The sequence below is a fragment of the Oncorhynchus keta genome, chromosome 35, assembly GCF_023373465.1.
Source record: "Oncorhynchus keta strain PuntledgeMale-10-30-2019 chromosome 35, Oket_V2, whole genome shotgun sequence".
Classification (NCBI taxonomy): Eukaryota; Metazoa; Chordata; class Actinopteri; order Salmoniformes; family Salmonidae; genus Oncorhynchus; species Oncorhynchus keta.
In genome coordinates this window covers 35,872,147-35,899,533 of record NC_068455.1, presented here as the reverse complement: position 1 = coordinate 35,899,533, position 27,387 = coordinate 35,872,147, and the positions used below count along the sequence as shown (strand labels likewise).

Sequence of the window (27,387 nt, the reverse complement as noted above, 5' to 3'; positions counted from 1 at the left end):
TAAATGGGCCGCAAGGTGCTTTCTATAATATCTGTGGCAACAGCACCAAGCAATACACCCTAGGCCCTACATTAAATAACACATTTCTCAGGAAACTCGCAAAAATATTATCAATGCTCATTTGAGAGAAGACATTCTCCCGAGTTATGACATCGAACAGTATTGAAATCTGACATGTATGATAGACATTTTTGCGATCTAAAAGTTGTATTCATATGAACTTCCAGAGCAGTGAGAGCGGTTTTATCACGGTGCTACGTCATACCTACCGGATTTATGCCTGCTTGAACGCCAATAACTCAGAAACGCATGAAAACATTAAATGATCCAGGGAATCGTTAGAACATCACTCAGAGATGCACAAAAACAATATAACATTCAAAATGGGTGAACCTTTCCTTTAGACCTTTATATGTTAGCTAGTGTAAAGTATAGCAGGCACATTTAACTAACCTCTTCTTGGCGATACTTTAATTCTCTCGATTCGGACAAAAAGTTACTTATACATGTCGTGCCCAGTTGCAGGTGGTTCTCAAAAAAACAGAATATTCAGAAATATATTAAATCCACGTTTGGCACCGAGTGAGGAGTTCCCATGCCATTTTAGTTGCCAGAGATCTTGCATTTCCCAGCATCTTTGCAGGAACTAGTCGCGGCCACGTGCGGAACTAAATGACAGCGCGACCAAAACAAAGATCTACACACATGCAAGAGGCATTTGTAACTCAACAAAAAGTGGATTTGATACTTTTCTGAATATTATCTGTTTTTTGGAGAAACACCTGCAACTGGACACGGATATATGTAAGATATAATTTTCTCACGAATTGAGAACTTAAAGTATCGCCAAGAATAGGTTATTTGAAAGTTTGTCTGCTATGTTTTACACCAGTTAGTTAATGTAACGGGATGTACAGAAGCGTTCATATCACCGCTGTAACAATGTGTAGTTAGCTAACGGAACTAACATTACCAAATAATCAAACGTTAACTAATGTTAGGTGAAAATCATCCGGCATATGTACTTTACGGCTATGTATAGACAGCTAACGTTAGCTAGTAGCAAACTACCAACACAAAAGAAAATGCAGCTAGCTAAGCTAACGACATAGTAACATACTTGTATTGAAACTCGGGGGGGGGGGGCTTCTGAGTGTTCTGTCGTTTCCTGTAAACCAATACCGGTTTTCATTCAGCAAACATTACGGTCACATCAGCAGCGGCATACCATCACAGAAACCTAATCCCTCTAACGTTAGTGTTTCGACCCCTCTGACAGCTCACCAAAGTAAGTCGACACTGCTTGTGGTACGGCACTTTTTTCCGCTCTTGTATCCGGGTTTGTTGCGAACTGCAGTCGAAATCAATATCATCCTTTCTCTCTGAATTACAAAACGTTTATGCTTGGTCTGAAAACACCAAACGCTTCATTCATAGAAAGTCAGTGTATAGAACGGTCATCGGTCCCACGCCACACCACTTCAACCGCAGCAGATAGCGCGAGGGATGTTTAGAAGATATGCTCCATCCTGGCTCTCTTGGGTAGTCGTTGCGCGCAGTACGAAAGATCGCTTCTTCCAGCTAGCTACAGACATCCCAAATCTGAGGATATTCCGATCATTGTGCCACGTACTCATTCGCTTGCGTGATACACTATTCCCAGACAGGCTGCTGAAACATCGATATCACACACTGTGTTTGCTATATTTTTGGGAAAGTATTCCCACTGCTGCCACCCTCACGTTGTGCTGTTCATTGCAACAAGAAAACGTTACCACATACGTAACACACAGCTCCTCCTCTTTTTTTTGGTCAGTGGATAGCTGTGCAACAGGAATTATGGGGAATGTAGCTAGTGAACCATTATATAATTGATTGCACATCTGGATAGAAAATGAAAACAAATGTCCAATGCTTGTATGATACAAAAAAAATAGCATTAATGTCTTCAATAATAGAACAATATATGATGGAAATTAGACCCGGTTAGATCCTGAATTCTAGTCTACTACTATGTTGGCGCCAGCAGGGGAATGAATACTTATCATGTAGATAGATGGGGGACTGTGGTGCCCAAAAGCCCGTTTTAGCATGGGCAGTGCGTTTGAGGACCTTCAACATTTTGAAGTAGTCAACTGGGTGGGACTTCATATGGGTTAATGCAGAGATACTGTATATACTGACGAGATGTTCTTGTCTCCGCCCTAACAATGGGAGTCATTCTCCCAAAGGAGGGAAGGCAGGCTGTCTATTTATTGGTCTGCTTATCGCTGTATTCCGCCTTGGACAGATTTTGACTGGAGTGGACCCTCCCGCTTCGCCTCTTCCTCTGGTTAAGGAAGGATGTCATAAGGTGAATGCACCAATTTGTAAGTCTCTCTGGATAAGAGCGTCTGCTAAATGACTTAAATGTAAATGTAAATGATCACATTATTCCATCCAGGTCACCAGGAGGGGTCAGCCAATGAATTATACTCGTGAGCAAACATTCCATAACTGTAAATCGCCAACATTGTCTTTATACCTGTTCAAACAACACATTCCAGGTGGCAGTATGCACTTTTGTTTGTTTGCCAACTCATAGAAGGAATAGAATAAGAAAATTGACTACTTCAAAATGGAGAGGGCCTCAATGGAGCTGCCTGTTCTCTCACAGATGCCATAATGGGACAGATGAAATTATACGATGTGTATATTCTACGAATTATACAGTGCCCTCAAAGTAGTGATACCCCTTGACTTACTCAACGTTTGTTTTGTGTTAAAGCCTGAATTCTACATAAATAAATAAAATTCTCACCCACGTACACACAATACCCTAATAATGACAGAGTGGAAAAACATGTTTTTAGAAATGTTTGCGAATTTATTGAAAATGAAACACAAAAATATAATATGCAGAAGTATTCACACCCCTGAGTCACCTTTGGCAGCGATTACAGCTGTGAGTCTCTAAGTGCGTTGCACATCTGGATTGTACAATATTTGCATTTTTGATTTTTTATTCTTCAAGTTCTGTCCAGTTGGTGCTGATCATTGCTATGCAGCCATTTTAAAGTCTTGCCATAGATTGACAAGACGATTTAAGTCAAAACTGTAACTAGGCCGCTCAGGAACATTCCATGTCATCTTGGTAAGCAACACCAGTGCATATTTGGCCTTGTGTTTTAGGCTATTGATGAAGCCACCACCATGCTTGAAAATATGGAGAGTGGTACTCAGTGATATGTTGTGTTGGATTTGCCCCAAACATAACACTTTGTATTCAGGACATAAAGATAATTTATTTTTACTTTTGTGCCTTATTGCAAACAGGATGCATGTTTTGGAATATTTGTATTCTGTACAGGCTTCCTTTTTTTCACTTTGTCATTTAGGTTAGTATTGTGGAGTAACTACCATGTTGTTGATTCATCCTCACTTCTCTCCTATCACAGCCTTTAAACTCTAACTGTTGGCCTCATGGTGAAATCCCTGAGTGGTTTCCTTCCTCTCCGACAACTGAGTTAGGAAGGATGCCTGTATCTTTTCAGTGACTGGGTGTATTGATACCATCCAAAGTGTAATTAATAACTTCACCATGCTCAAAGGCATATTCAATATCTGGTTGTTGTTGTTGTTGTTTTTTACCTATCTACCAATAGTTGCAATTCTTTGCAAGGCATTGAAAAACATCCCTGGTCTTTGTGGTTGAATCTGTGTTTGAAATTCACTGCTCAAATAAGGAACGTTACAGATAATTGTGTGTGTGGGGTACAGAGATGAGGTAATCATTCAAAAATCATGTTAAAGACTTACTGCACACAGAGTCCATGCAACTTATTAAATTATATTAAATTATAAATTTGTACTCCTGAACTTATTTAGGCTTGCCATAACAAAGGGGTTGGATACTTATTGACTCAAGACATTTCAGCTTTTCATTTTTTATTCATTTGTAAACATTTCCAAAAATATAATTCCACTTTCCCATTATGGGGTATTGTGTGTGGGCCAGTGACACAACATCTCAATTTAATCAAGTTTAAATTCAGGTTGTAACACAACAAAATGTGGAAAAAGTCAAGGGGTGTGAATACATTCTGAATGCACTATATGCCATTATATATACTATATATAATATAGTATATAATATATATAATATAGTATAATTATAATATACTATAATATAGTATAATATAGTATAATATATACTATATGCCATTTAACAAATGCTTTTATCCAAAGCGACTTACAGTCATCCATACACGCATTTTACAAATGGGTGGTCCTGGGAATTGAATCCACTGCCCTGGCGTTACAAGCGCAATGCTATACCAACTGAGCTATCTTAAGTCTATGATATGCACACAGAGTGAGACATGTCCCCTAATGCTAGCCTCGTCACTTGATGATGCAAGATCTTGAGGTACTGCTTTGGTCATGGTGATGTAATTTTCCTGGGATCTTCACTCGCTATTGACCGGAGGTGGGACCAAGTCATTGTTTTACAAGTCACAAGTAAGTCTCAAGTCTTAGCTCTCAACTCCCAAGTCAAGACAGGCAAGTCCGAGTCAAGTCTCAAGTCAAGAACGTCAAGTATCAAGTTCTAAACTTTGAGTTTCCAGTCCTAAACAAGTCAACATGTGCTCTTCACCAAATGTAATACTGTTTCATATTTTGAACAAGAGTGATCAACTATCGAGGATCGCTATGGGGCGCAATCGGATGATGTAGGCTTGTACACAATGGCCCAACCTTAACACACTCTCTGTGTGGTTACAGTAGGCTAACTAACGTATGTCAATGGTTTTAGGAACAGCAGTAACATCAGGGAGGATTTAGGCTACCAATCTTGGGTGCAATAATCACGTTCCCACACTGACTAACTGTGTGGAGGTTCATCGATTTAACGTTATGTTAGCCTACATGATACACCAGTAAAGTAATAAAATATATAGCTGTTGGCTAAATTAGCAACGACTTAACGTTCTTTGTGTAGCTTCAAATGTCGAACAAAGTTGGAAATTGATTGGCTGCTGTACGATTCAAGCTGTAATCTGTTAAATGAAGAGTTGATGTGATGCACACTTTTAATGGCATCATTTGTAATATTTGGGCTTGGGGAGGGTATCTAGTCAGGTCGAGTCATAAGACTCAAGTCCAAGTCAAGTCACGAGTCATTGGTGTCAAAGTCGACTGGCAAGTCATCATATTTGTGACTCGAGTCTGACTTGAGTCCAAGTCATGTGACTCGAGTCCACACCTCTACCATTGACTCCCTTGTACCACCTACACACTACTGCCTTCCTCCACATCTCCTAGTCTAAACAATGCCTGGGTTCAGGCTTGATTCACTCAATCATTCCCACAGTCCTACAATCAGAACTCTCTGAGTCATTGGACATACAGTACATAGGTACAGTGCACTTGGAAAGTGTTCAGACCCCTTGAAATGTTCAAAAAATTGTAACATTACAGCCTTATTCTAAAATTGATTAAATAAAAACAAATCCTCATCAATCTGCACACAATACCCCATAATGACAAAGCGAAAACAGAAATACCTTAATTAAATAAGTATTCAGACCCTTTGCTATGAGACTCAAAATTGAGCTCATGATAATCCTGTTTCCATTGATCATCCTTGAGAGGTTTCTACAACTTGATTGGAGTCCACCTGTGGTAAATTCAATTGACTGGACATGATTTGGAAAGACACACACCTGTCTATATAAGGTCCCATAAATGACGGTGCAGGTCAGAGCAGAAACCAAGCCATGAGGTTGATGGAATTGTCCGTTGACCTCTGAGACAGGATTGTGTCGATACACAGATCTGTAGAAGGGTACCAAAAAATGTATTTCGCATTGAAAGGTCCCCAAGAACACAGTGGCCTCCATTATTCCTAAATGGGGGAAGTTTGGAACCACCAAGACTCTTCCTAGTGCTGGCCACCCAGCCAAACTGAGCAATCGGGGGAGAAGGACCTTGGTCACGGAGGTGACCAAGAACCCGATGGTCACTCTGACAGAGCTCCAGAGATCCTCTGTGGAGATGGGAGAACCTTCCAGAAGGACAACCATCTTTCCAGCACTCCACCAATCAGGCCTTTATGATAGAGTGGCCAGTTGGAAGCCACTCCTCAGTAAAAGGCACCTGACAGCCCGCTGGAGTTTGCCAAAAAGCACCTAAAGGAGTCTCAGACCATGAGAAACAAGATTCTCTGGACTGATGAAACCAAGATTGGACTCATTGGCCTAAATGCCAAGTGTCACGTTTGTAGGAAACCTGGCGCCATCCCTACAGTGAAGCATGGTCGTGGCAGCGTCATGCTAGGGGGATGTTTTTCAGTGGAAAAGATGAACAGAGCAAAATATAGAGAGATCCTTGATGAAAACCTGCTCCAGAGAGCTCAGGACCTTAGACTGGGGGCGACCGGACAACAACCCTAAGCACACAGTCAAGACAACACAGTGGTTTCGGGACAAGTTTCTGAATGTCCTTGAATGGCCCAGCCAGAACCCGGATTTGAACCCCATCGAACATCTCTTGCGAGACCTGAAAATAGCTGTGCAGCAACACTCCCCATCCAACATGACAGAGCTTGGGAGGATCTGCAGAGAGGAATGTGAGAAACTCCCCAAATACAGGTGTGCCAAGCTTGTAGCGTCAAACCCAAGAAGACTCGAGGCTGTGATCTGTCTGAATACTTGTAAATGTGATATTTCAGTTTATAATTTTTTCTAAATCGGCAGACATTTACAGTACCTTGCAAAAGTATTCACCCCCTTGACATTTTTAGTATTTTGTTGCATTACAACCTGTAATTTAAATGGATTTGTATTTGGATTTCATGTAATGGACATACACAAAATAGTCCAAATCGGTGAAGTGAATTGAAAAAAATTACTTGTTTCAAAAAATTCTAAAAAATGGAAAAGAGGTGTGTGCATATATATTCACCCCCTTTGCTATGAAGCACCTAAATAAGATCTGGTGCAACCAATTACCTTCAGAAGTCACATAATTAGTTAAATAAAGTCCACCTGTGTGCAATCTAAGTGTCACATGATCTGTCACATGATCTCAGTATATATACACCTGTTCTGAAAGGCCCCAGAGTCTGCAACACCACTAAGCAAGGGGCACCAAGAAGCAAGCGACACTATGGAGACCAAGGAGCTCTCCGAACAGGTCAGGGACAAATTTGTGGAGAAGTACAGATCAGGGTTGGGTTATAAAAAACATCAGAAACTTTGAACATCCCACGGAGCACCATTAAATCCATTATTAAAAAATGGAAAGAATATGGCACCACAACAAACCTGCCAAGAGAGGGCCGCCCACCAACACTCACAGACCAGGCAAGGAGGGCATTAATCAGAGAGGCAACAAAGAAACCAAAGATAACCCTGAAGGAGCTGCAAAGCTCCACAGCGGAGATTGGAGTATCTGTCCATAGGACCACTTTAAGCCGTACACTCCACAGAGCTGGGCTTTACGGAAGTGGCCAGAAAAAAGTCAGCAAACACGTTTGGTGTTTTCCAAAAGGCATGTGGGAGACTCCCCAAACAAATGGAAGAAGGCATTCTGGTCAGATGAGACTAAAATGTAGCTTTATGGCCATCAAAGAAAATGCTATGTCTGGCACAAACCCAACACCCCGAAAACACCATGTTTTGCATCGGCAGGGACTGGGAAACTGGTCAGGATTGAAGGAATGATGGATGGCGCTAAATTCAGGGAAATTCTTGAGGGAAACCTGTTTCAGTCTTCCAGAGATTTGAGACTGGGACAGAGGTTCACCTTCCAGCAGGACAATGACCCTAAGCATACTGCTCAAGCAACACTCGAGTGGTTTAAGTGGAAACATTTACATTGTTTGGAATGGCCTAGTCAAAACCCAGACCTCAATCCAATTGAGAATCTATGGTATGACTTAAAGATTGCTGTACACAAGCAGAGCCCATCCAACTTGAAGGAGCTGGACCAGTTTTGCCTTGAAGAATGGGCAAGAATCCTAGTGGCTAGATGTGCCAAGTTTATAGAAACTTACCCCCAGGAGACTTGCAGCTATAATTGCTACAAAAGGTGCCTCTACAAAGTATTGACTTTGGGATGGTGAATAATTATGCATGCTCAAGTTTTCTGTTTTTTTGTCTCATTTCCTGTTTGTTTCACAATGAAAAATATTTTGCATCTTCAAAGTGGTAGGCATGTTGTGTCAATCAAATGATAGAAATCTGAAATGGATGATGTTGAGAGACAGATGGGAGGGGTTGAGTGGAGCTGAAGGGTGGGACTAATAACAAGATAAACTATGTAAAGCATACGGGATCTGTAAAATGTATATAGGTTCGGAACTTTTGTGAAATAGCATAGTTACAAATAGAAATCAAACTGGATGGACATCAGAAATAGAGGAAGGACTAAGAACAAAAAAGAGAGAACTATTGTAAAGTAGACTGTATCTGTAGAATGTGTATAAGATGTATGGATTGAAGGTAGAAGCAGAAGTGTTTATTAGTTTACTTCAATTGGGGGATCGGCGGTAGGTTTTGCGGGGAATAATAATAAAGGTATATTCTTTAAAAAATATATGTCCATATAGGTATGTGTATGTATATATATGCATGCGTGTATGGATATATATATTTACCCCAAAAATATGGGGGATTGGAAATGATGCAGACAATTACATTGGAAGCAACATTCTTTCCACAATATTAAACTGATCCACCCTCTAAAAAATTAATACAATTAAAAAAATGATACAAACTCCCCAATGATCCATTTTAATTCCAGGTTGTAAGGTCCAGGTTGTAAGGCAACAAAATAGGAAAAATGCCAAGGGGGTGAATACTTTCGCAAGCCACTGTATAAAAATATTTTTATGCTTTTTTCATTATGGGGTATTGTGTGTAGATTGATGAGGGAAAAAAGAAGAAACATTTTTTTTTAGAATAAGGCTATAAGGTAACAACATTTAAAATACTTTCAAATGCACTGTATATTATCAACAGGGCTATTAGTGGTGAGGATTTTTTTATTTTGCCTTTGTTTAACCAGGCAAGTCAGTTAAGAGCAAATTCTCATTTACAATGATGACCTAGAAACAATGGGTTAACTGCCTTGTTCAGGGGCAGAATGACAGATTTATACCTTGTCAGGTCAGGGAGTTGATCTTGCAACATTTCAGTTACTTGCCCAACGCCCTAACCACTAGGCTACTGCCTCTGAAGTGTATTTCAATGAGAAATAGACTCAGAGAGAGCACAGGAACCAGTTTCTCAGGAACCTGCTTATCGTGACAATATTTGTGTGCAAAAGAGTGACTTTTAAAAGCATTTTAAAGGGGTTCTGAGAATAGAAAAGTTCAATCGGTTCTCAGTGTTACACATAGCCAATGTATCATTCTGTATGCCTCAGATCTTCAAAAATGTTCAACAGCTGCACCATTTGACAGGCTATCGTGCTTGGTATGGCAACTGCTCGGCATCCAACCGCAAGGCCCAACAGAGGGTAGTGCGTACAGCCCCATACATTACTGGGGCCGAACTCCCTGCCATCCAGGACCTCTATAACAGGCAGTGTCAGAGGAAGGCGCAAAAAATGGTTAAAGACTCCAGTCACCCAAGTCATAGACTGTTCTCTGTGCTACCGCACAGCAACCAAAAGGTTCCTGAACAGCTTATAGTCCCAAGCCATAAGACCACTGAACAGTTAATCAATTTGATACCCAGACTATTTACATTGACCCCCTTTATTAGATATTTGTTTATCTTTTTTTTTGCACTGACTCTTTTGCACTTGATTTATGCACAGTCTCTAGACTCTACCCACACATACTACACTGACACTCCAACACACACACACACCTACTGTGTATTATATATCCTTCTTTTTATTTGTATTTTTATCTGACTATTGAAGTCAGTTAAGAACAAATTCTTATTTACAATGACGGCCTGCCCCGGCCAAACCCTCCCCAGACCCGGATGACGCTGGGCCAATTGTGCACTGCCCCATGGGACTCCCGATCACAGCTGGTTGTGATACAGCCCTGGATCGAACCAGGGTCTGTAGTGACACCTCTAGCACAGTGAGGCAGTGGTTTAGACCACTGCGCCACTCGGGATCTGTGCCACTCCTGTGAGCAAAGCAAATCACAGTTCTTGTCCCTAGTTGTATGGTCTGGATTGCCTAGTCACTTCTACTTCTACCCCTACCTACAGAGCTCCCAAGTGGCGCAGCTGTCTAAGGCACTGAATCTCAGTGCTAGAGGCTTCACTACAGACACCCTGGTTTGAATCCAGGTTGTATCACAACCGGCCACGATTGGGAGTCCCATAGGGCGGCCCACAATTGTCCCAGCGTCGTCCTGGTTTGGCCGGTGTAGGCTGTCATTGTAAATAAGAATTTGTTTTTAACTGACTTGCCTAGTTAAATAAAGGTTAAATTTTTAAAAAAATGTCAGTGGAGGCTGGGTGGAGGATGGCTCATAATAATGTCTGGAACGGAGCAAATGGGTTGGCATCAAACCACGTGTTTAATACCATTTCACCCATTCTGCTTCAGCCATTACCACAAGCTCATCCTCCCCAATTAAGGTAACACCAACCTCCTGTGCTACATGTACGTACTGGATTACCTCAACTACCTCGTACCCCTGCAAATTGACTCGATACTAGTGTTCCTTGTATATGGTCTTGTTATTTTATTGTGTTGCTATTTTCTTTTTATTTAGCAAATATTTGTCCTACTTTTTAACTGTTCGTTGTTGGGAATGGGCTCGTAAATAAGCATTTCACGGTAAAGTCTACACCTAATTGTATTCGCTGCATGTGACAAATACAATTTGATTTGATTTAAAGATATCGCGACAGGTTTCCCATTCACAACACATTGGAATTACAATTTTATGTTCATAGTGAAATGTGGCTACATACACTTGTATCATTTACATGCAGTATACACTGTGTGTACAAAACATTAGGAACACCTGCTCTTTCCATGACATAGACTGACCAGGTGAATCCAGGTGAAAGCTATGATCCCTTCTTCTTTGAGATTGGGTTGGAGGATCACATCCAACTTTTAGGTACACACACCACCACCTACTGTACAGAAGTGTGAGGCCAGTCACGGTCTGCGAGGACAGAACACTACCATCTTCTGCAGTAAAACCTCACAAGCCCAAGTACTTATCTGCAGCTGCCACCACAACCTCTATTTTCTGTGACTTACATTCAATTTCTGCAGTACAGTTGACAACCATGGCTATGAATGCTAAGAAACCCAATTTATTGAAGCACTTATTATTCCCATCCCTCTCTATTGGTCTCTGACTACTCACAGGAATCCTCTCAGGATCCCTCACCCTGGACCCATCTTCCTCTTACACTCTCTTCACTGCTTCAGCATACAACACTTTCTGTACTACTCTGACCCTGGTAACCTCAACCTGCCTCTCTCTCACCGCACACCTCAGTTCTCCAGCCTCATGGGCACCCTCACAGCTTACACATACAACGTTCTCCACCGATACTACTCATTCCTTCGTCTCATGTCCTCCTGTACACTGCACACATCTAGGAATCTCGCTCCTACCTACGGCTCCAACACGACCATAAGCTTGGAACCTATAACACTGTAGTATTTTTGGATCAAAAGCGCTCACGGGATAACTAACACATCCTATCAAAACACAACTTGACCTTGTTGGGCAGAGACTCTGCATCAACAACTCAGCAGGACAGACAATGTCTTCTCCGTTTCACCGTGCTCTCCATCGGGCCCGTATCTAACCAAACGGTGGGCGTCACAGACACCAGAAAACTTTTATTTCAGCTGACACTTAATATCACTCTTTTCAACGGCGCCCTGCTCTGGCAAGCAAAGCAAATCACAGTTCTTGTCCCGAGTTGCATGGTCCGGAGCGCCCACTCTCTCTGGATGGAAGAAACAATAAATCATCACAAGTCCACTTTGTGTTACTTTCACCGACTCACCGGTCCCCAACCTGACAACACATATGGATCAGCAAGAACACAAGGATCTATTCTCTCCACAAATCTCACTCCCACTGGGCCAGAATCATCCTTGTCATCATCGACCAGGCTATTGAGCAGCAGTCTCAGGAGGTATTGCCATGAAACATATTTCCAATCTAACAGCATATGGATGCTGTAATCCAAAATGCTTTCATAGTAGTGGATTACATCATATTAATTGTATATGATGAGACTGACGTAGAGCTGATAAAGCTGTTGCATGCACTTTCACACTTAACCTAATCTGTGCCGAATGATGGATGTTTTCAATGCTTTCTATTGACCCTTAATCCAAGAGGTCAGACTTTAAATCCTGGAGTCACAGCAAGTCCTGGCATGTGGATGAAGCTTGATTTGTTTTAGAAAATTACTCGATATGATATCCCTTTCTTACTGTCTAAGAACAAAATGGGGCTGATTCAGAATGTAGCTGGGCCTTTGTCCAGGGACATTTTCTGTTATACATTACTAAGGGCAGGATAACCCAGCAAACATGACCTCATTGGCCCCACGTGGGTATTCGGTGGGCACGGGCTATCCCATACCAAGCCCACACTAGCCTAACATGGGCTAGCCCAGCACAAGCTAACTTACACTTACACATCAACCCAACACTGGGCAAACACACACCAGCCAAACACGGGCTAGCACACAAGTCCAACACAGGCCTGCCCACACCAATCCCACATCAGCCTAACACGGGCTAGCTTAAACTAGCCCAACACAGGCTAGCCCACACCAAACCCAGCTAGAGGCAGGGACATTTTAATATATGGGGGCATGGTTTGTACACAGTTATTTTGTGTGCAACCATTACTCAGTGTCAGTCCAGTTCAAGGGTTCTCTTTTGTGAAGCCCAATTTTTTAAAATCTTGTACACTATCAATGATGAAGTCTTTAAAAACACTTAAATAAGTGCATGTGACATATGACAAACAGTCTCTCTTTTAAAATATATATGTATGATTGTAAAAACGTGGTTGTCTTTCTGATACAATGTATCACGTTCCCTAAATACCTTTTAAATACCTTTTAAGGCTTGAAAATGTTGCAATTTATGCATTGAATTCAAAGTTTCATAAATACATTTCATAAATAAGGCGCATCGGCAGCCTACATGGAGCCAATATTTTAGACTGCATTGGGCCCACATCGTGCCAATATGGACATCTTCTCAGGGAAGATTGTCTTACAAGAGGATGGTCGGTGACACAACCAAGTCCATTCAGTATCAGAGTTGTGAAACATAATCAATAGGGGAGGATGTGATGATAGAGTGATCACACATTCAGTCAACTAAATATACAAAGAATCTATATTTCATAGACTGATTATCCCCACAAGCTATTCAACAGCCACACACATGCAAATGTTCACACACACGTTGTGTTATGTTGAAAGTGTCAGACACTCCCTTCACCCAACACTCATTCACCCATCTCCAGTATTGGTAAGAGGTGGGAGGGAGCCCGCCAGACCAGCAGCAACTCTGGCACCACTTCTAGCCTGGCTGTCAGAGCTGTGACTAAGCCACTCAGAAGCAGTATGTGGGAGGCCTGCTGCTGTGGTGGGCCCTGAGTGAAAGAAAACAGCTAAAATAAAATACATTTACAGAACAGCTACCCATGTTCTGACATCTTTGTAACCCTGCTCTACATTCTGAACTAAGGTATCCTAAATGGGGCTTTGCATCATAGTGTTTCACTCACTATCAATCAACACAGACTGCCAAAGGACAGGTAGTTAAAGAATTGGAAGGACGTTTGAGGTACACGAAGTACCTCACAGGCACTACTATACAACGAATATACCGTGGGTGCTTATCTGCTTCTCGATTTTCGCTCGCCGAAGAATCCTTGTGACAATCCCCTTTGAAATCAAACCTAAAATGAAACGAAGACGTCTCATAAGACTGTGTCTTGCCGTCCGTGTCAGTCTAAAGACCGGAAGTGGAAGGCTGTTAGTAAGGCGGTTTAAAATAGATTTTATCTGTCAGAGGAAGACAGAAGATCATCAACCCTCATCCAGCAGGCAAATTCTGAATTCTGAACAATATCTAGGTGCTTTATTTCAGCAACAAATTTGAGCTCGAAAAACAGATTTTCTCTGTCCAATTCGGACTTGTCTGCACGGTAAACTGGAGTGAGTAGATCCAATATGTAGTAAGGGGTGCTATCAGATTGAACAAGTCCAAAGTACAGGCTGTTTTGCTTACCTGATCCCTACACACATCAGTGATGTTGTCCACAAGGAATGATGGAGGTGAAGTCAGGAGCCTTGTCCTCAGTCACAATATTCCTGAGTTTAGAGGAGGCATACTGGATATACGGAGAACGTGGCCTGAAACACGTAGAGCAGTCCTACCTCTATAACCCTTCACTTAATTTCATCTCGTTTCTCGTGGCTGTGATTGTGGCTGGGGAGTGTGTAGACCATTCAGATGATGAGGTTAGGCCAGATTGCAGTGTTGCTTTACAGGTGGGCTTCAGAAGAACAGCAGTGATTGTAGTATTTCTCTCTGTCTTTTCAATTTGAGAAACTCTAATGGTAAGTTGTTGATGTTTGTTTTATTATCCTGAGATTGTCTGAACACAATTGCAACTCTCCCGGCTCTTCGCAATAGTCAGCGTACCTTTTATTCATAACACGTGGAAACACAAGAGTATAAAGATGTATTATTAATCAAAGGTAGTCATTGAGTAAGAAGGGATAATAAAAAAAGGGGTTGTCCGACCTTGTGTGTGTTGTGGGTTCTTTTCTGAGTTTTATTTTTCAACTACATTGGCTTAAAAATATGTCAATTTACATGAATGAAGGACATAAAAGAAAATAAATATGTTCACAATTCTTCTGTAACCTCAGCTAGTTATCCCTGACCCTGGCATTTCCACGTTTCATTACCAAATATTGTTTTGATCAGCTTGAAGCTATATTACAATGCGTAGAACAGGAACTTTATACATACAGAGACCGACACAACCTCTGTTCAAATATTTGACCCCAATAACAAAATATGTATAACGACAATAACACATCTTACCAATAACAAAAGTAGTTGTTGTAATAGTCAAAGACTTCCATCACTTTGTAATAACACTATTTTGGATAGTGAATGTAGAGAATCAACCAAAACTGAAAAAAAGAGTATCCAATGTATATAAGTTTTTGTGTGTGTGTATATATATATATATATACACATACATAGCGCCAACATGGATTAAAAAGGAAATCAAACAAATGTAAGTGCTTAAGATACTGTTCCTTTGTCAAAATTGACTCCCGGATGTAGTAGTAATGATTGACAACAATGAAGCAAGTCAAACGTTTGACAGTTAGAATTCGGACAATATTTGAAATGTTTTTGATTGGCTGATGCAACACTGCCTACCCATGGTCAAAATCACATATTGCAAGTGTTTAAAAAAAGATTCACATCTTTTAGTTGCCCTCAACAGACAACTTGCACTAGTCCTATTGCACAATTTCTCCAGGATGGAAACATTTACATGTTTGTGTAAAATCAATGTTCCTTTTTTTGTGTGGCAAGAAAAGTTCTATGTGCAATATCTCTCACAATTTAAATAAATCTGTGCTTCGTTAACAAAACAAACCATATATGATACATACAGATTTAAACATTTATAAAAACCCAAAACATTTAAAAGAGAAAAATTAAATGAAAGAATCCTCTCCAAAATCTGGCACCAGCTTTGATTAAACAAAACAAAAGTACAAACAAAAGTCTTCAAACAATATACAACATTTAAACAACAGCAGGTATTAAATATTTGTATTAAAATCATCTTTCAAATCCCAAAACCAAAGTGTTAATTGGGGCAGAGGAGCTATATATATTTTTATTTTATTTTATTTTTTTATTAAATGGAAGAAAGTTTATATATATATATATAAACTTTCTTCCATTTAATTTAAATAAAACTATAAAACCACAGAATAACTTTTTCATCTCATCGTCTCTCTGTCCATCTCTTGGATCCAGGCCTGTCTATCCTCCTGTCATAATTTTTTAACAAACTGAAAGAGTACTTCACATACAATGCTGGCTACCCCCGGGTTGAGCACAGAGGAGATGGAGATGTCCAGGAGTCTGCCCTCATACAAGACAAACTCTGGCCTGTTCTCCTCTACCTTGGCCATAGCCAGCAGAGCCTTTGCAGCCCGACACATCATGTTAACACTGGGGGGCTCCATGGGGGGGTGGTGGGCCATGTGCAGCAGGCTGTGGGGGTTCTGCTGGTACTGGGCCATGCTCACCCCATCCTCCAGGAAGCCCATCAGGTTACCCACGCTGCTCTTCTGTACTGCGATGGCGCGTGCCGACGTGGAGTCCCCCTGTGCCAGGTTGGAGAGGGTGGCCACAGCCATCTCTCGGTAAACCTGGTTCTTACGCTGACCCACGTAGCGCACCAAGGTGGCATACAGCTTCTCCTGGCGGCTGAACGGTGGCGTGGCCAGCAGCAGGTCCACGTTGTTGTCCTGGATGCTCAGCTTGCACAGGCACTCCAGCACCAGTCTCTGGGGGGTTAGGGGGGAGTGGGGGGCGGCCGAGGGGAAGGGGTCCTGGGCCTCGGCAGAGGGACACACCATCCAGTGGAGTAGGCCATCCAGGATGGGCAGGCAGATGGTCTCTGGGTAGAGGGAAAGGTCCAGCTGGCCAGAGATGTTAGCCAGAGTGACCAAGGTGTCCTCCCTGAGTACAGTGAGACAGTCCCACCACCACTCATCCTTACTGCAGGCCAGGCCCCGCTCCTGCACCTCCTCTCTCTGGTAGCTAGGGGACGTCCTCTTCCTCTCTGGGTGCTGGTGGTGGAGCAGCAGCAGTCTGCCCAGGATCAGTACCAGGCCTGGGTGACGGGACATGTCTGAGTCATTCCCAGGGATGAAGGAGAGGCTGCGGAGGATGTTGGACACACAGAGGCAGCGCTTGGCCAGGGAGTCCTGCCAAGGAGAAGCTGCTGAGAGGGGAGCCTCGTTCAAACAGTGGGGCTCGTCCTCCAGCAGGGTGATGTGCTTGTGGCCCCCACCCTGGTGCAGCCTGAATGGGTAGGTGGGGGCAGAGTGGGTGGGGTGGCCCTCTGACAGAGCCTCGAGCCGGGCACACAGTATGTCATCGATGGTGGCGGTGATACGATTCCCCTTCTCCTCTGTCCTCGAGTCAGTCTCCTGTTCTTTATTCAGAATAGCACATTCGTCTCTCTCTCCCTCCGTCCTGTCAGGCTGCTCTCCCCTGCCCTCAAAGTGGGTCTGGATGTGTGCCGTGGAATCCCCCCCGCCTACCTGCCAGTGGAGCAGTCCGCTAGTGAACTCTGTCACGTGAGCCAGCTGCTCCGTCATGTCTTCAATCAGGTCCTCTTTGTGCAGGATCTTAATGGGAAACTTGTCGTACTTGCTGGCCTGTTGTGGCCTTGGCTCTGACTGATTAGGATAGTCTTCCTTACTTTCAGCTGGGACTTTCTTACTCTCTGTGGGCTTTTCTCCTTCCTCTTTCCCTTTCTCTCCCTCCTGTTCTTTCTCCCCCTCTTCCTTCTTTACCTTCACTTCAGCTTCAGATTCCTCCTTCGTTCCCTCAGGGGCTGGTACCGTTGTACTGGGGGGTGACATCAGTTCCACTTTCTCTGTGATGTCAGCAGGTTTGTCCTCCCCATTTTCTACTTCCCCCTTCTCTACCTCCCCCCTCTCCACCTCCTGTTCAGACTCAGGCTCTGGTTGGCTGGCCTCACAGTCCATCTCAGGTTCAGAGGTCAGCTCCTCCCCCTGGTTACAGGCTTCCGGCCCCAGGAGGGTCTTCTGGCCGATGGTCCCTATCTCATACTCCTCCAGGATGCCAAAGATCTCCATCACACAGCGTCTGAAGTACTCCACTATCAGCTCCAGGAAGCCAGGCAACTGCAGACACAACAAAATAACAAATGACATTAGGGCTTCGGTTTTAAAGCACTTTAGCGTCCCTTAATATTTACAGTGTAATCTGATAAAGATGTGCTGGTTTGTTTTGGGGTGGAGAACTGTCAAGCATTACTAAACGTAAATCCTTTCAGACTGTCTTCAAGGCTCAGTCCTGGATTGGTTGAGAACAACAATAAGAGAAGATTAAAGAGTGTCTCCAGTTACCTGTGCGAGGGTGAAGGAGGCCACAGTGCTGTCATCATACAGCAGGATGTTGACGGTGTCCAGGGCCCAGGTACTCTCACCCAGCAGACCTGACTTCAGAGACATCATCACTCGCCACGCCTCTGGGGTTCCTGTGGAGAGGACAGGGGTTAGAGGAGACAGGATTGTAATACCTGTCACAGATATCAAGATAATAACAGTGCTGGTTTGACAATGACAGCAAATAAAAGGACTTGGTAATCGCTTACCAGTGTCCTTTGAGGTAATTTTGCGGCGGGGCTTGAGAAGGGGCATGGTGGCCTCTACAGATCCTAGAGGGTAGTTGAGGTCTCTCCGCAGGTTAGGTGGGGCCTGGCCTGGGTGCCCATTACCCTGCCCTGGCATGGGCATGCCCAGTTTGCATGGCATCTTCATGGAGCCCATATAGGCAGCTTTGTTGGGGGACATCCGTGCCTCCATGGAGCGCTGGAAGGAGCCGGGGCTGGGTGCTCGGGGCAGGTGGTTGGCCATGGAGGGGGAGGTCTGGTAGGCAGAGGGGGGCTGGCGAGAGGACATAGGTGTCATACCACCTGACATGTAGGAGGACTGGCGATGGCCTCCATGCCCGAGCCACTGACCATCTTGGATGGGTCGGCCCTCCATATCCTCTCCTCTCCCCAAAGGACCATATGACGGTACCTGGGAGGGTGCCCCCTGTCTGTTAGAGTAGGGATAACCCATGTCTGTCCTGGAGGGCCACATGTTGGGCCCCTGGGGTCCTTCCACTCCGTTGTTGGAGGGTGGCCCCCCGGCCATCATCTGGGGACCCATGGGTTGCTGGGGGTGCTGCCCCTGGCCAGAGGCCTGCATGCGCTCTCGGCTGTAGGGGGAGGGGTAAGGGAACTGGCCCTGCATGGGCCTCCTCTCAGGACCAGAATAACCAGTGCTGTACTGGTTGTACATGTCAGGCTGCTGGCTGCCGTACTGCATGGTATACATCTCCCCCTCATGCCTCTTGCCTGGGGGGCCGTACATCTCCCCCTCGTGCCTCTTGCCTGGGGGGCCGTACATCTCCCCCTCGTGCCTCTTGCCTGGGGGGCCGTACATCTCCCCCTCGTGCCTCTTGCCTGGGGGGCCGTACATCTCCCCCTCGTGCCTCTTGCCTGGGGGGCCGTACATGCCCTCCATGGGGCGCTTGTAACCCTGTGGAGAAGCAGAAGATATCAAGGTGATGCTTTTATTCAACACTAAACCAATTATTCAACTATACTCTGCTACACCTGCATCATGAGGCCAGATCAATGAGCTCCTTAGTGTCTGTCTCTCACCTGTTGTTGAGGGTACATCCCTGAGGGGTGCATTCCATATGACATGCCAGGGTACTGCTGCCCGTAACCCTCATGTCTATAGGAAATAACAGAAGGAAGTGATCATTCAATTATAAAAAGAGAGGGAACTTCCCTCTGTTAGAAATAGAATTTATTCAGTTCCATTTTGAAGACGTGCTCCTCACCTAAGCTGGGAGGGGTATCTGTTGGGAGAGTATATGCTGCCCTCGCTGTTGGAAGGTCCCATGTTGCTCTGGCTCCCGGGGGTGCCCATGCTCCCCTCCATCCCTATCACATGGTCTGGTCTGAAAGACAGACAGACAAGCCGTCAGTTTGCATGAAAACATAAACCAGGCAACATTGGTTTCTAATCTATGGCTGATCAGTTCAGGTGTCTAGTGCCCCTATGCTTACCTCCTGTCGTAGCCTGGTCCGTATGGGTACTGGGAACGCTGGCCCATGCCTGATGGAGGCCTGCCATACATCTCCTGCATGCCACCGCTGGGCATCTGGCCTGGCATGTAGGAATCCCCTCCTGCCACTGTGGAGAGAGACCAGATGAACACAGTATGAATGGATAGAATGCTGGAAACACAGTGTATAGTGTTGCTGGTGTAATGGTTCATCCACTAGGTGGCACTAGTCTCCTACTAATAATCATCAGCACGATCAGGAGACCCCGCAATGTGCTGTGATGCTAACCAAGCTTTGTCATTCACTCACAACTTTTTTTCAGATGCCAGCTTTCAAACTCTAACCATCCTCGGGTCTCAAAAGTGAGAGACCAGATAATGAGTAGGTAAAAACAGGTGTTGCTCGGAAAGACGGGTGGAAATGTAGGGGGGAAAAAACAAAAATTAAGTTGGGACAAGAGACACTCTAAGACAACAGAGGGACTCATAAATGCCATAAAGGCAAATCTCATGTGAAAAACAGCCTTTATATTCCAGTCACAGGATAACGCTCTGCATCTGCCATGACTGTACAACTCATCAGCTTATTGCTTTGTACGTCTGTGCCAGTGCCTGGGTCTACTCACCCTTCCTCATGCCAGCGAAGGGGTCCTTCTCGTACTGCATCCTCATCATCACGTCAGGGGGCATGTTGACCCCCTGCTGGTACGGTCCCCCAGGGCCCCCCGGGGGGAGGGAGTTACGCTTCTGGAAGACCGGGTCGCTCACCTCAGAGAACGGGTCCTGCACACTGACCACACTGTTCCTGGAGACAGAGGGACAGGAAGTAAAAAGACCTAGACAATTTCACATACGTACTGAGATACTGAGGTACAGTATGTATACTCACTTCACTCCCAACCTTCACTACAAATAGGGGTTAAGTTGCTAACATGATATGAAGCAGTGAGAGTGCCTTAATGATGGGTCATGGCATACCTGCTGGCTGGGATGGGGGTGACCTGGCCCTGGGGGGTTGAGGCTGGGGTGGGGGGTTTCAGGTCACCTGACATCTCTGCCATGGAGCTGCTGCTTGACGACTGGGGGGTCTGGGGGCCCTGCAGGGACCCTGAGTTAGCTGTTAGATAGAGAGGGAGAGAGAGATGGTTATAAATGAATAGGGAATCTCCTGTGGAGTGCATTGAAACAGTATTGAGTGAGTAGCACTCTCACACTGCCAGCCTATGGCAACTCGCCAAGCATCTTTAATCCTCATAGAGACCAGGCAGATTTAGAGAGAGGGCCGAGGAACGGGCGGGGGTGGGGGAAATGGGGGGGTTCTGAGGGAGTTCTGAGGCCAAAACCTTTCTAAATGAAGTCGGTTCAGATACCTGGAAAGATGGCCTCTCCTATTTCCCCCATGTTAACCTGTAGCAGGCGGGGTGGCCCTCTGACAGAACGCCAGGCCACAGCACAGCCATTGACAGGGGTGATATATGTGATGCCAGGCAGGGGGGCCAGCTCCCCGAAATCCTCTTAGCCTATCAGAGGGCCCGCTGGGGCCTATCTCACTAACAACCACAAACTCCCATCACGGGGGCAGCAATAACACTAGCCTAGTGCCTGCCTGCCAAGAGTAGAGGGGGAACGCAGGGACTGCTACGAAGGGGCCGGAGAGGAGGAGGAGAAGAAGGAGGGGATGAGGAGGAGGAAGAAGACAGGGAAACAGAAGGAAGCGAAGCCCTCTCTGTGGGAATTGCTCATTGGAGAGAATGGTGCGGAACTCTCAGCAGTCGCTGTGGAGAGCTTTATTTGGCAGCTTTCTGAAGATTGTTTTTCATTTTTGGCAGGGTGAACTCGGTGAGGGGTTCATTAGGAGGGTACGCCTGGGAGCACAGCCGTAGTTAACATAGAAGGGGGGTGTCTGTAGGGGCCAGGCTCACCGTATTGTGCACTCCCTACGGTATATCAGAGAGAGATTACCGTACCAGTGGCCCAACCATACTGCACTTCACTCCAAATAGGGGTTAAGTTGCTAACATGATATGAAGCTAGTATCATACCATATGATGCATAAATCATATGAAGCCATGGCTATGAATTTTTCAGTGCATGGGAATATGAAATTATTGAAGGTCTGTAACAACACAAGAAATTATGTAATGCCACGCCACATTACACATGAAAACCCTACAAAGCTAAAGTAGTGAAAGGCGTACAAGTAGGAATGAAGGAAAACATGATGGCTCGTTTTAGTAGATAAGAGAGGCTGGTTCTGTGAATCCTAATGAGCGTTTAGTAAAACCGCTCCTCTGAAACAGGCCTCCATGGCCTTTCTCTGCACTGCACGCCTCCAACAGGAATAAAGAATGGCTTTAAAAATTCATACTACTTCTGAATTATTCAACAATACCCCCTGCCGCCACATCAGATTAGAGAGAGAGCGGAAAGGAGGGGGAGTTAGACGGATGGTCGAGCCGAGGGCTTTGCAGTGGGGCTGGGAGAGAAGGAGCGAGGGATTGAGGAACAGAGAGGGAGAAAGGGAGAGAGTGCATAGAAGGGGAGCGTCTTTGGGATTTTCTTCTACCCAGAATATCCCCTCTGCTCCATAGACAGGGGCCAAACAAACACGTGGAGCAACTGAGAACGTAAACACTGGAACCAGGGGTTACTGGCGGGTAGCCCTTTCCTGCACTCACGTGACCTAGTGGCCTTATGGGATGTTATTCATATTCTTCATCATTTCATAATTAATTGGTGTTCCTATGTCAAATGGTTTTGTTATATTTCAGTCTTCTGTGATATAAAAGTGCACTATTGGGATACAAACTCAAAATTGAACACATTTCAACTCTATATCTGACATGTGTCTTCTTTTTAAGCCCATAACCATGTGTGTGAGATGTCTACTTTGGTATCAAAGTAGATTTGTTTAAGACTACCAAGCAACACTATGTGTGACACTGATTTAGCCCACTGCAGGTAAAGGTTTTAGCAGCATTCCCATCCCAGCTGGTAGACAGGCAGACAGACAGGCTGGCAGACAGAAAAACACTGGGAGGCAGGCAGAAAGACAGGCAGGGCAACACTAGGAGGGAGAGTGGGCGGGAGGGGACATTTACAGAGCGTGAACTCAAGTGCCCTCTACTCTACATTTAGAGGGAGAGATGTGTGTTAGTGTGTAGGTGTGTAGAGGTGGATGACATAAGACAGAAAGCGCTGGCTCATAGACTTCGTGTGAGTGTGAATAGAGGTTGACTGGAGGTCAGCGTTGTTTATATCCATGACTCCACCCTCATTAATCATTCTCAGGGGAAACCCCCCTCCTCCCATCTTGGCTGCTCAACAGCTCTCCTTATTCTGGAACATCATCACCTAGCCGTCAGCTATATATAGCGTGAGTCAGTGAAGCAGCCAGCCAAGCAGGCACCTGGGAGCAGCAGAGTGGATGAGTGGATAGATAGAGGGATAGTGGGTGTCAAGAGACAGACAGACAGATATACAGGGCAATATGAGGTCTCTCCTGTGTTAGAGCAAAGTATGGAGACTATTCTCTGTCCACTTCAACCAATCATAATCATTGAACTATCTAAACAGCTGTGAAATATATTTATCATAACCAAAATATTGTATTTTCAGCTGTTTGAAGTTAAAATAAAAAAAAGCTGGGACCAAGAGCCTGAAAAACAGCTTCTATCTCAAGGTCATCAGACTGTTAAATAGCCATCACTAGCCGGCTACCACCCGGTTACTCAACCCTGCATCTTAGAGGCTGCTGCCCCATTTACATAGACATGGAATCACTGGCCACTTTAATAATGGAACACTAGTCACTTTAATTGTGTTTACATACTGTTTTACTCATTTCATATGAACAGTTGAAGTCGGAAGATTACAAATACTTAGGTTGGAGTCAATAAAACTCATTTTCTACCCCTCCACAAATGTCTTGTTAACAAACTATACTTTTGGCAAGTCTGTTAGGATATCTACTTTGCGCATGACACAAGTCATTTCCCCAACAATTGTTTACAGACAGAATATTTATCTTATATTTCACTGTATCACAATTCCAGTGAGTCAGAAGTTTACATACACTAAGTTGACTGTGCCTTTAAACAGCTTGGAAAATTCCAGAAAATTATGTCATGGCTTTAGAAGCTTCTGATAGGCTAATTGGCATAATTTGAGTCAATTGGATGGAAGTGTACCTGTGGATGTATTTCAAAAACTATCTTCAAACTCGGTGCCTCTTTGCTTGACATCGTGGGAAAATCAAAAGAAATCAGCCAAGGCCTTAGAAAATAAATTGTAGACCTGGTTAGGGTTAGTCTGGTTCATCCTTGGGAGCAATTTCCAAACGCCTGAAGGTGCCACGTTCATCTGTACAAACAATAGTACGCAAGTATAAACACCATGGGGCCAAGCAGCAAGGAGGCCTACAAACCTGACTCAGTTACACCAGCTCTGTCAGGAGGAATGGGCCAAAATTCACCCAACTTATTGTGGGAAGCTTGTGGAAGGCTATCCCCAACGTTTTACCCCAGGTAAACAATTTAAAGGCAATGCTACCAAATACTAATTGAGTGTAAGTAAACTTCTGACCCACTGGGAATGTGATGAAATAAATAAGAGCTGAAATAAATACTTCTCTACTATTATTCTGACATTTCATATTCTTAAAATAAAATGGTGATCCTAACTGAACTAAGACAGAGAATATTTACTCATATTAAATGTCAGGAATTGTGAAAAACTGAGTTGAAATGTATTTGGCTAAGGTGTATGTAAACTTCCGACTTCAACTGTATAAACTGTATTCTACTGTGTTTTAGTCAATGCCACTCAGACATTGCTCGCCCTAATATTTATATATTTCTTAGTTCCATTCTTTTACTTTTAGATGTGTGTATTGTTATGAATTGTTAGATACTACTGTACTGCTGGAGCTAGGAACACAAGCGTTTCGCTACACCCGCAATAACATCTGCTAAATATGTGTATGTGACCAATAAAATGTGATCATATCCATAATAATCTCATCATGTAGACTAGTCCACCCGCACTGTATCTGCTAGCTGTTGGCTAAAGTACACATACCAGGACCAGAGTCGGCACGTGTGCCATTTATCACAACAGTTTGTGACAGAACTATCCGTAGAGTTCAAAATACAATAGAAGCGCAATGAACTTTAGATTTTTATGCGGTACATGAAAACTTAAGCGAAAAAGTACATTTTGTGTTTCTACTTCATCTCACAAAGCCTTTTAACCGCATCATGTCAATTTGAAGGTAACACATCTCAGGTGGTAAAATGTTGTTTTTCTGCAGATTTTAGAATATTGGCATGAAAATGTGTCAACAATAGGATGGAAACCAACTAGCTTCAGACGTACATACATTTCAACAAACCAGTGGTGTGAAGTACTTAAGCAGTTTTTTGGGGCATCTGTCCTTTACTTTACTATTTATATTTTTGACTACTTTTACTTTTACTCCACTACATTCTTAATGAAAATAATGAACTTTTTACACCTTACATTTTCCCTGACACACAAAAGTACTACATAGTTACGTAGTAGTTACATTTTGATTGCTTAGCAGGACAGGAAAATGTGTCTAATTCGCGTACTTGTCAAGAGAACATCCATGGTCATCCCTACTGCCTCCAATCTGCCAGACTCACTAAACACAAAAGTCTTTGTTTGTAAATTATGCCTGAGTGTTGAACTGTGACCTTGGCTATCCAAAAAACAAGAAAATTGTGTCTTCTGGTTTGGCTAATATAAGACATTTTTAAATTATTTATACTTTTACTTTTGATACTTAAGTACATTTAAAACCAAATACGTTTAGACTTTTACTCAAGTAGTATTTTACTGGGTTACTTTTACTGAGTCATTTTCTTTTAAGGTGTCTTTACTTTAACTCAAGTATGAAAATTAGGTACCTTTTTCCATCACTGCAACAAACATTAATGGCGTCATACTTGTTCAGACCAACATGTATCCCACCGTACCTATCTTGTTTGTCTAATAATAAAACAACAACAACACATTTTTCATCCTTTGGATATCTCTAGTGCTTGTAATACTTTATGTCATATGGCTTTAAATTGTGCTATTTTGTTTCTCTCTGAAGCCCTCATTTTTTCAAAAATTTTTCAAATGAGTCCAACCCATTGGTATCTCACCACTTTTGGACGTTATAGCACTCCCAGAATGCATTCATTAGTGAATCAATAATAAATTCAGTACATTAGTTTATACTGCATTAAGTTAACTTTAATTAACTGTAATTTTGTTAGTTATGTTCCAACGCTCCATCTTGTGACAATATCAGTTCTTTTTAAGTCTTGGTTTCAATAGTTTATATTATTTTCTAAGAGATTGTCAGTTGGACAGGATCTCTGAAAGGTTTTGTACATATTACCTATCATATGCGTATCCTTTTCTGACTCAAATAGGAGTCCCTCAACATTGCTCTGTCCAAAAGATTTCAGATTCGAAATTGTGTGATATAAAACTGATAAATATTTTATTCAATTTCAGTGTATGTTCTACTTCCATTAAATATGCTGAGCAAAAATATAAACGTAACACTTAACGTTTTGGTACCATGTTTTATGAACTGAAATGAAAGATCCTAGAAATCATTCATATGCACAAAAAAAAACATATTTCTTTCAAATGATTTGCACAAATGTTAGTGAGCGTTTCTCTTTTGATAAGATAATCCATCCACCTGACAGGTGTGGCATATCATGAAGCTGATTAATATCATATCACAGGTGCACCTTGTGCTGGGCACAATAAAAGGCCACTCTAAAATGTGTAGTTTTGTCACACAAAGCAATGCCACAGATGTCTCAAGTTTTGAGGGGGTGTGCAATTGGCATGCTGATGGCAAGAATGTCCACCGGAGCTGTTGCCAGATAATTTAAATGTTCTTTTCTCTACCATAAGCCGCATCCAACATCGTTTTAGAGAATTTGGTAGTACGTCCAACCGGCCTCACAACCGCACATCACGTGTAACCACACCAGCCCAGGACTTCCACATCCGGCTTCTTCATCTGCAGGATTGTCTGAGACCAGCCACCCAGACAGCTAAGGAAACTTTGGGATTGCACAACTGAATAATTTCTGCACAAACTGTAAGAAACCGTCTCAGGGAAGCTCATCTGCGTGCTCCTCGTCCTCACCAGGGTCTTGACCTGACTGCAGTTACGCGTCGTAACTGACTTCAGTGGGAAAATGCTCACCTTCGATGGCCACTGGGACGCTGGAGAAATGTGCCCTTCACGGATGAATTCCGGTTTCAACAGTACCAGGCAGATGGCAGACAGCATGTATGGCGTTGTGTGGGCGAACGGTTTACTGATGTAAATGTTGTGTACATACAGCCCCATGGTGGCAGTGGGGTTATGGTATGGGCAGGCATAAGCTACGGACAACAAACACAATTGCATTTTATTGATGGCAATTTGAATGCACAGAGATACCGTGACGAGATCCTGAA

General features: G+C 43.5%; 2 protein-coding genes across 9 annotated transcripts in view; both read right to left on the bottom strand.

Annotated features, from left to right (window-relative positions):
* Positions 1-1,772, bottom strand: part of LOC118368441 (palmitoyltransferase ZDHHC14-like) — a 98,656-nt gene extending 96,884 nt beyond the window's left edge. Inside the window, exon 1 of one of the 6 annotated variants that reach the window (XM_052496937.1) lies at positions 1,285-1,772. In XM_052496937.1, the coding sequence (XP_052352897.1) occupies positions 1,285-1,373 (89 nt within the window). In that variant the 5' untranslated portion in view covers positions 1,374-1,772. The other 5 variants (XM_052496932.1, XM_052496936.1, XM_052496934.1 and 2 more) reach the window with 5 other exon arrangements.
* A 13,005-nt stretch (positions 1,773-14,777) lies between these two features.
* LOC118368440 (AT-rich interactive domain-containing protein 1B-like) overlaps positions 14,778-27,387 on the bottom strand; it is a 236,493-nt gene continuing 223,883 nt past the window's right edge. For all 3 annotated transcript variants that reach the window (XM_035752541.2, XM_035752544.2, XM_035752543.2), the window contains 8 exons: positions 20,866-21,004; positions 20,514-20,692; positions 19,889-20,015; positions 19,660-19,779; positions 19,475-19,550; positions 18,416-19,349; positions 18,168-18,298; positions 14,778-17,942 (listed from right to left, as the gene is read on the bottom strand). In XM_035752541.2, the coding sequence (XP_035608434.2) occupies positions 16,053-17,942; positions 18,168-18,298; positions 18,416-19,349; positions 19,475-19,550; positions 19,660-19,779; positions 19,889-20,015; positions 20,514-20,692; positions 20,866-21,004 (3,596 nt within the window). In that variant the 3' untranslated portion in view covers positions 14,778-16,052. The remainder of the gene's footprint in view (positions 17,943-18,167; positions 18,299-18,415; positions 19,350-19,474; positions 19,551-19,659; positions 19,780-19,888; positions 20,016-20,513; positions 20,693-20,865; positions 21,005-27,387) is intronic.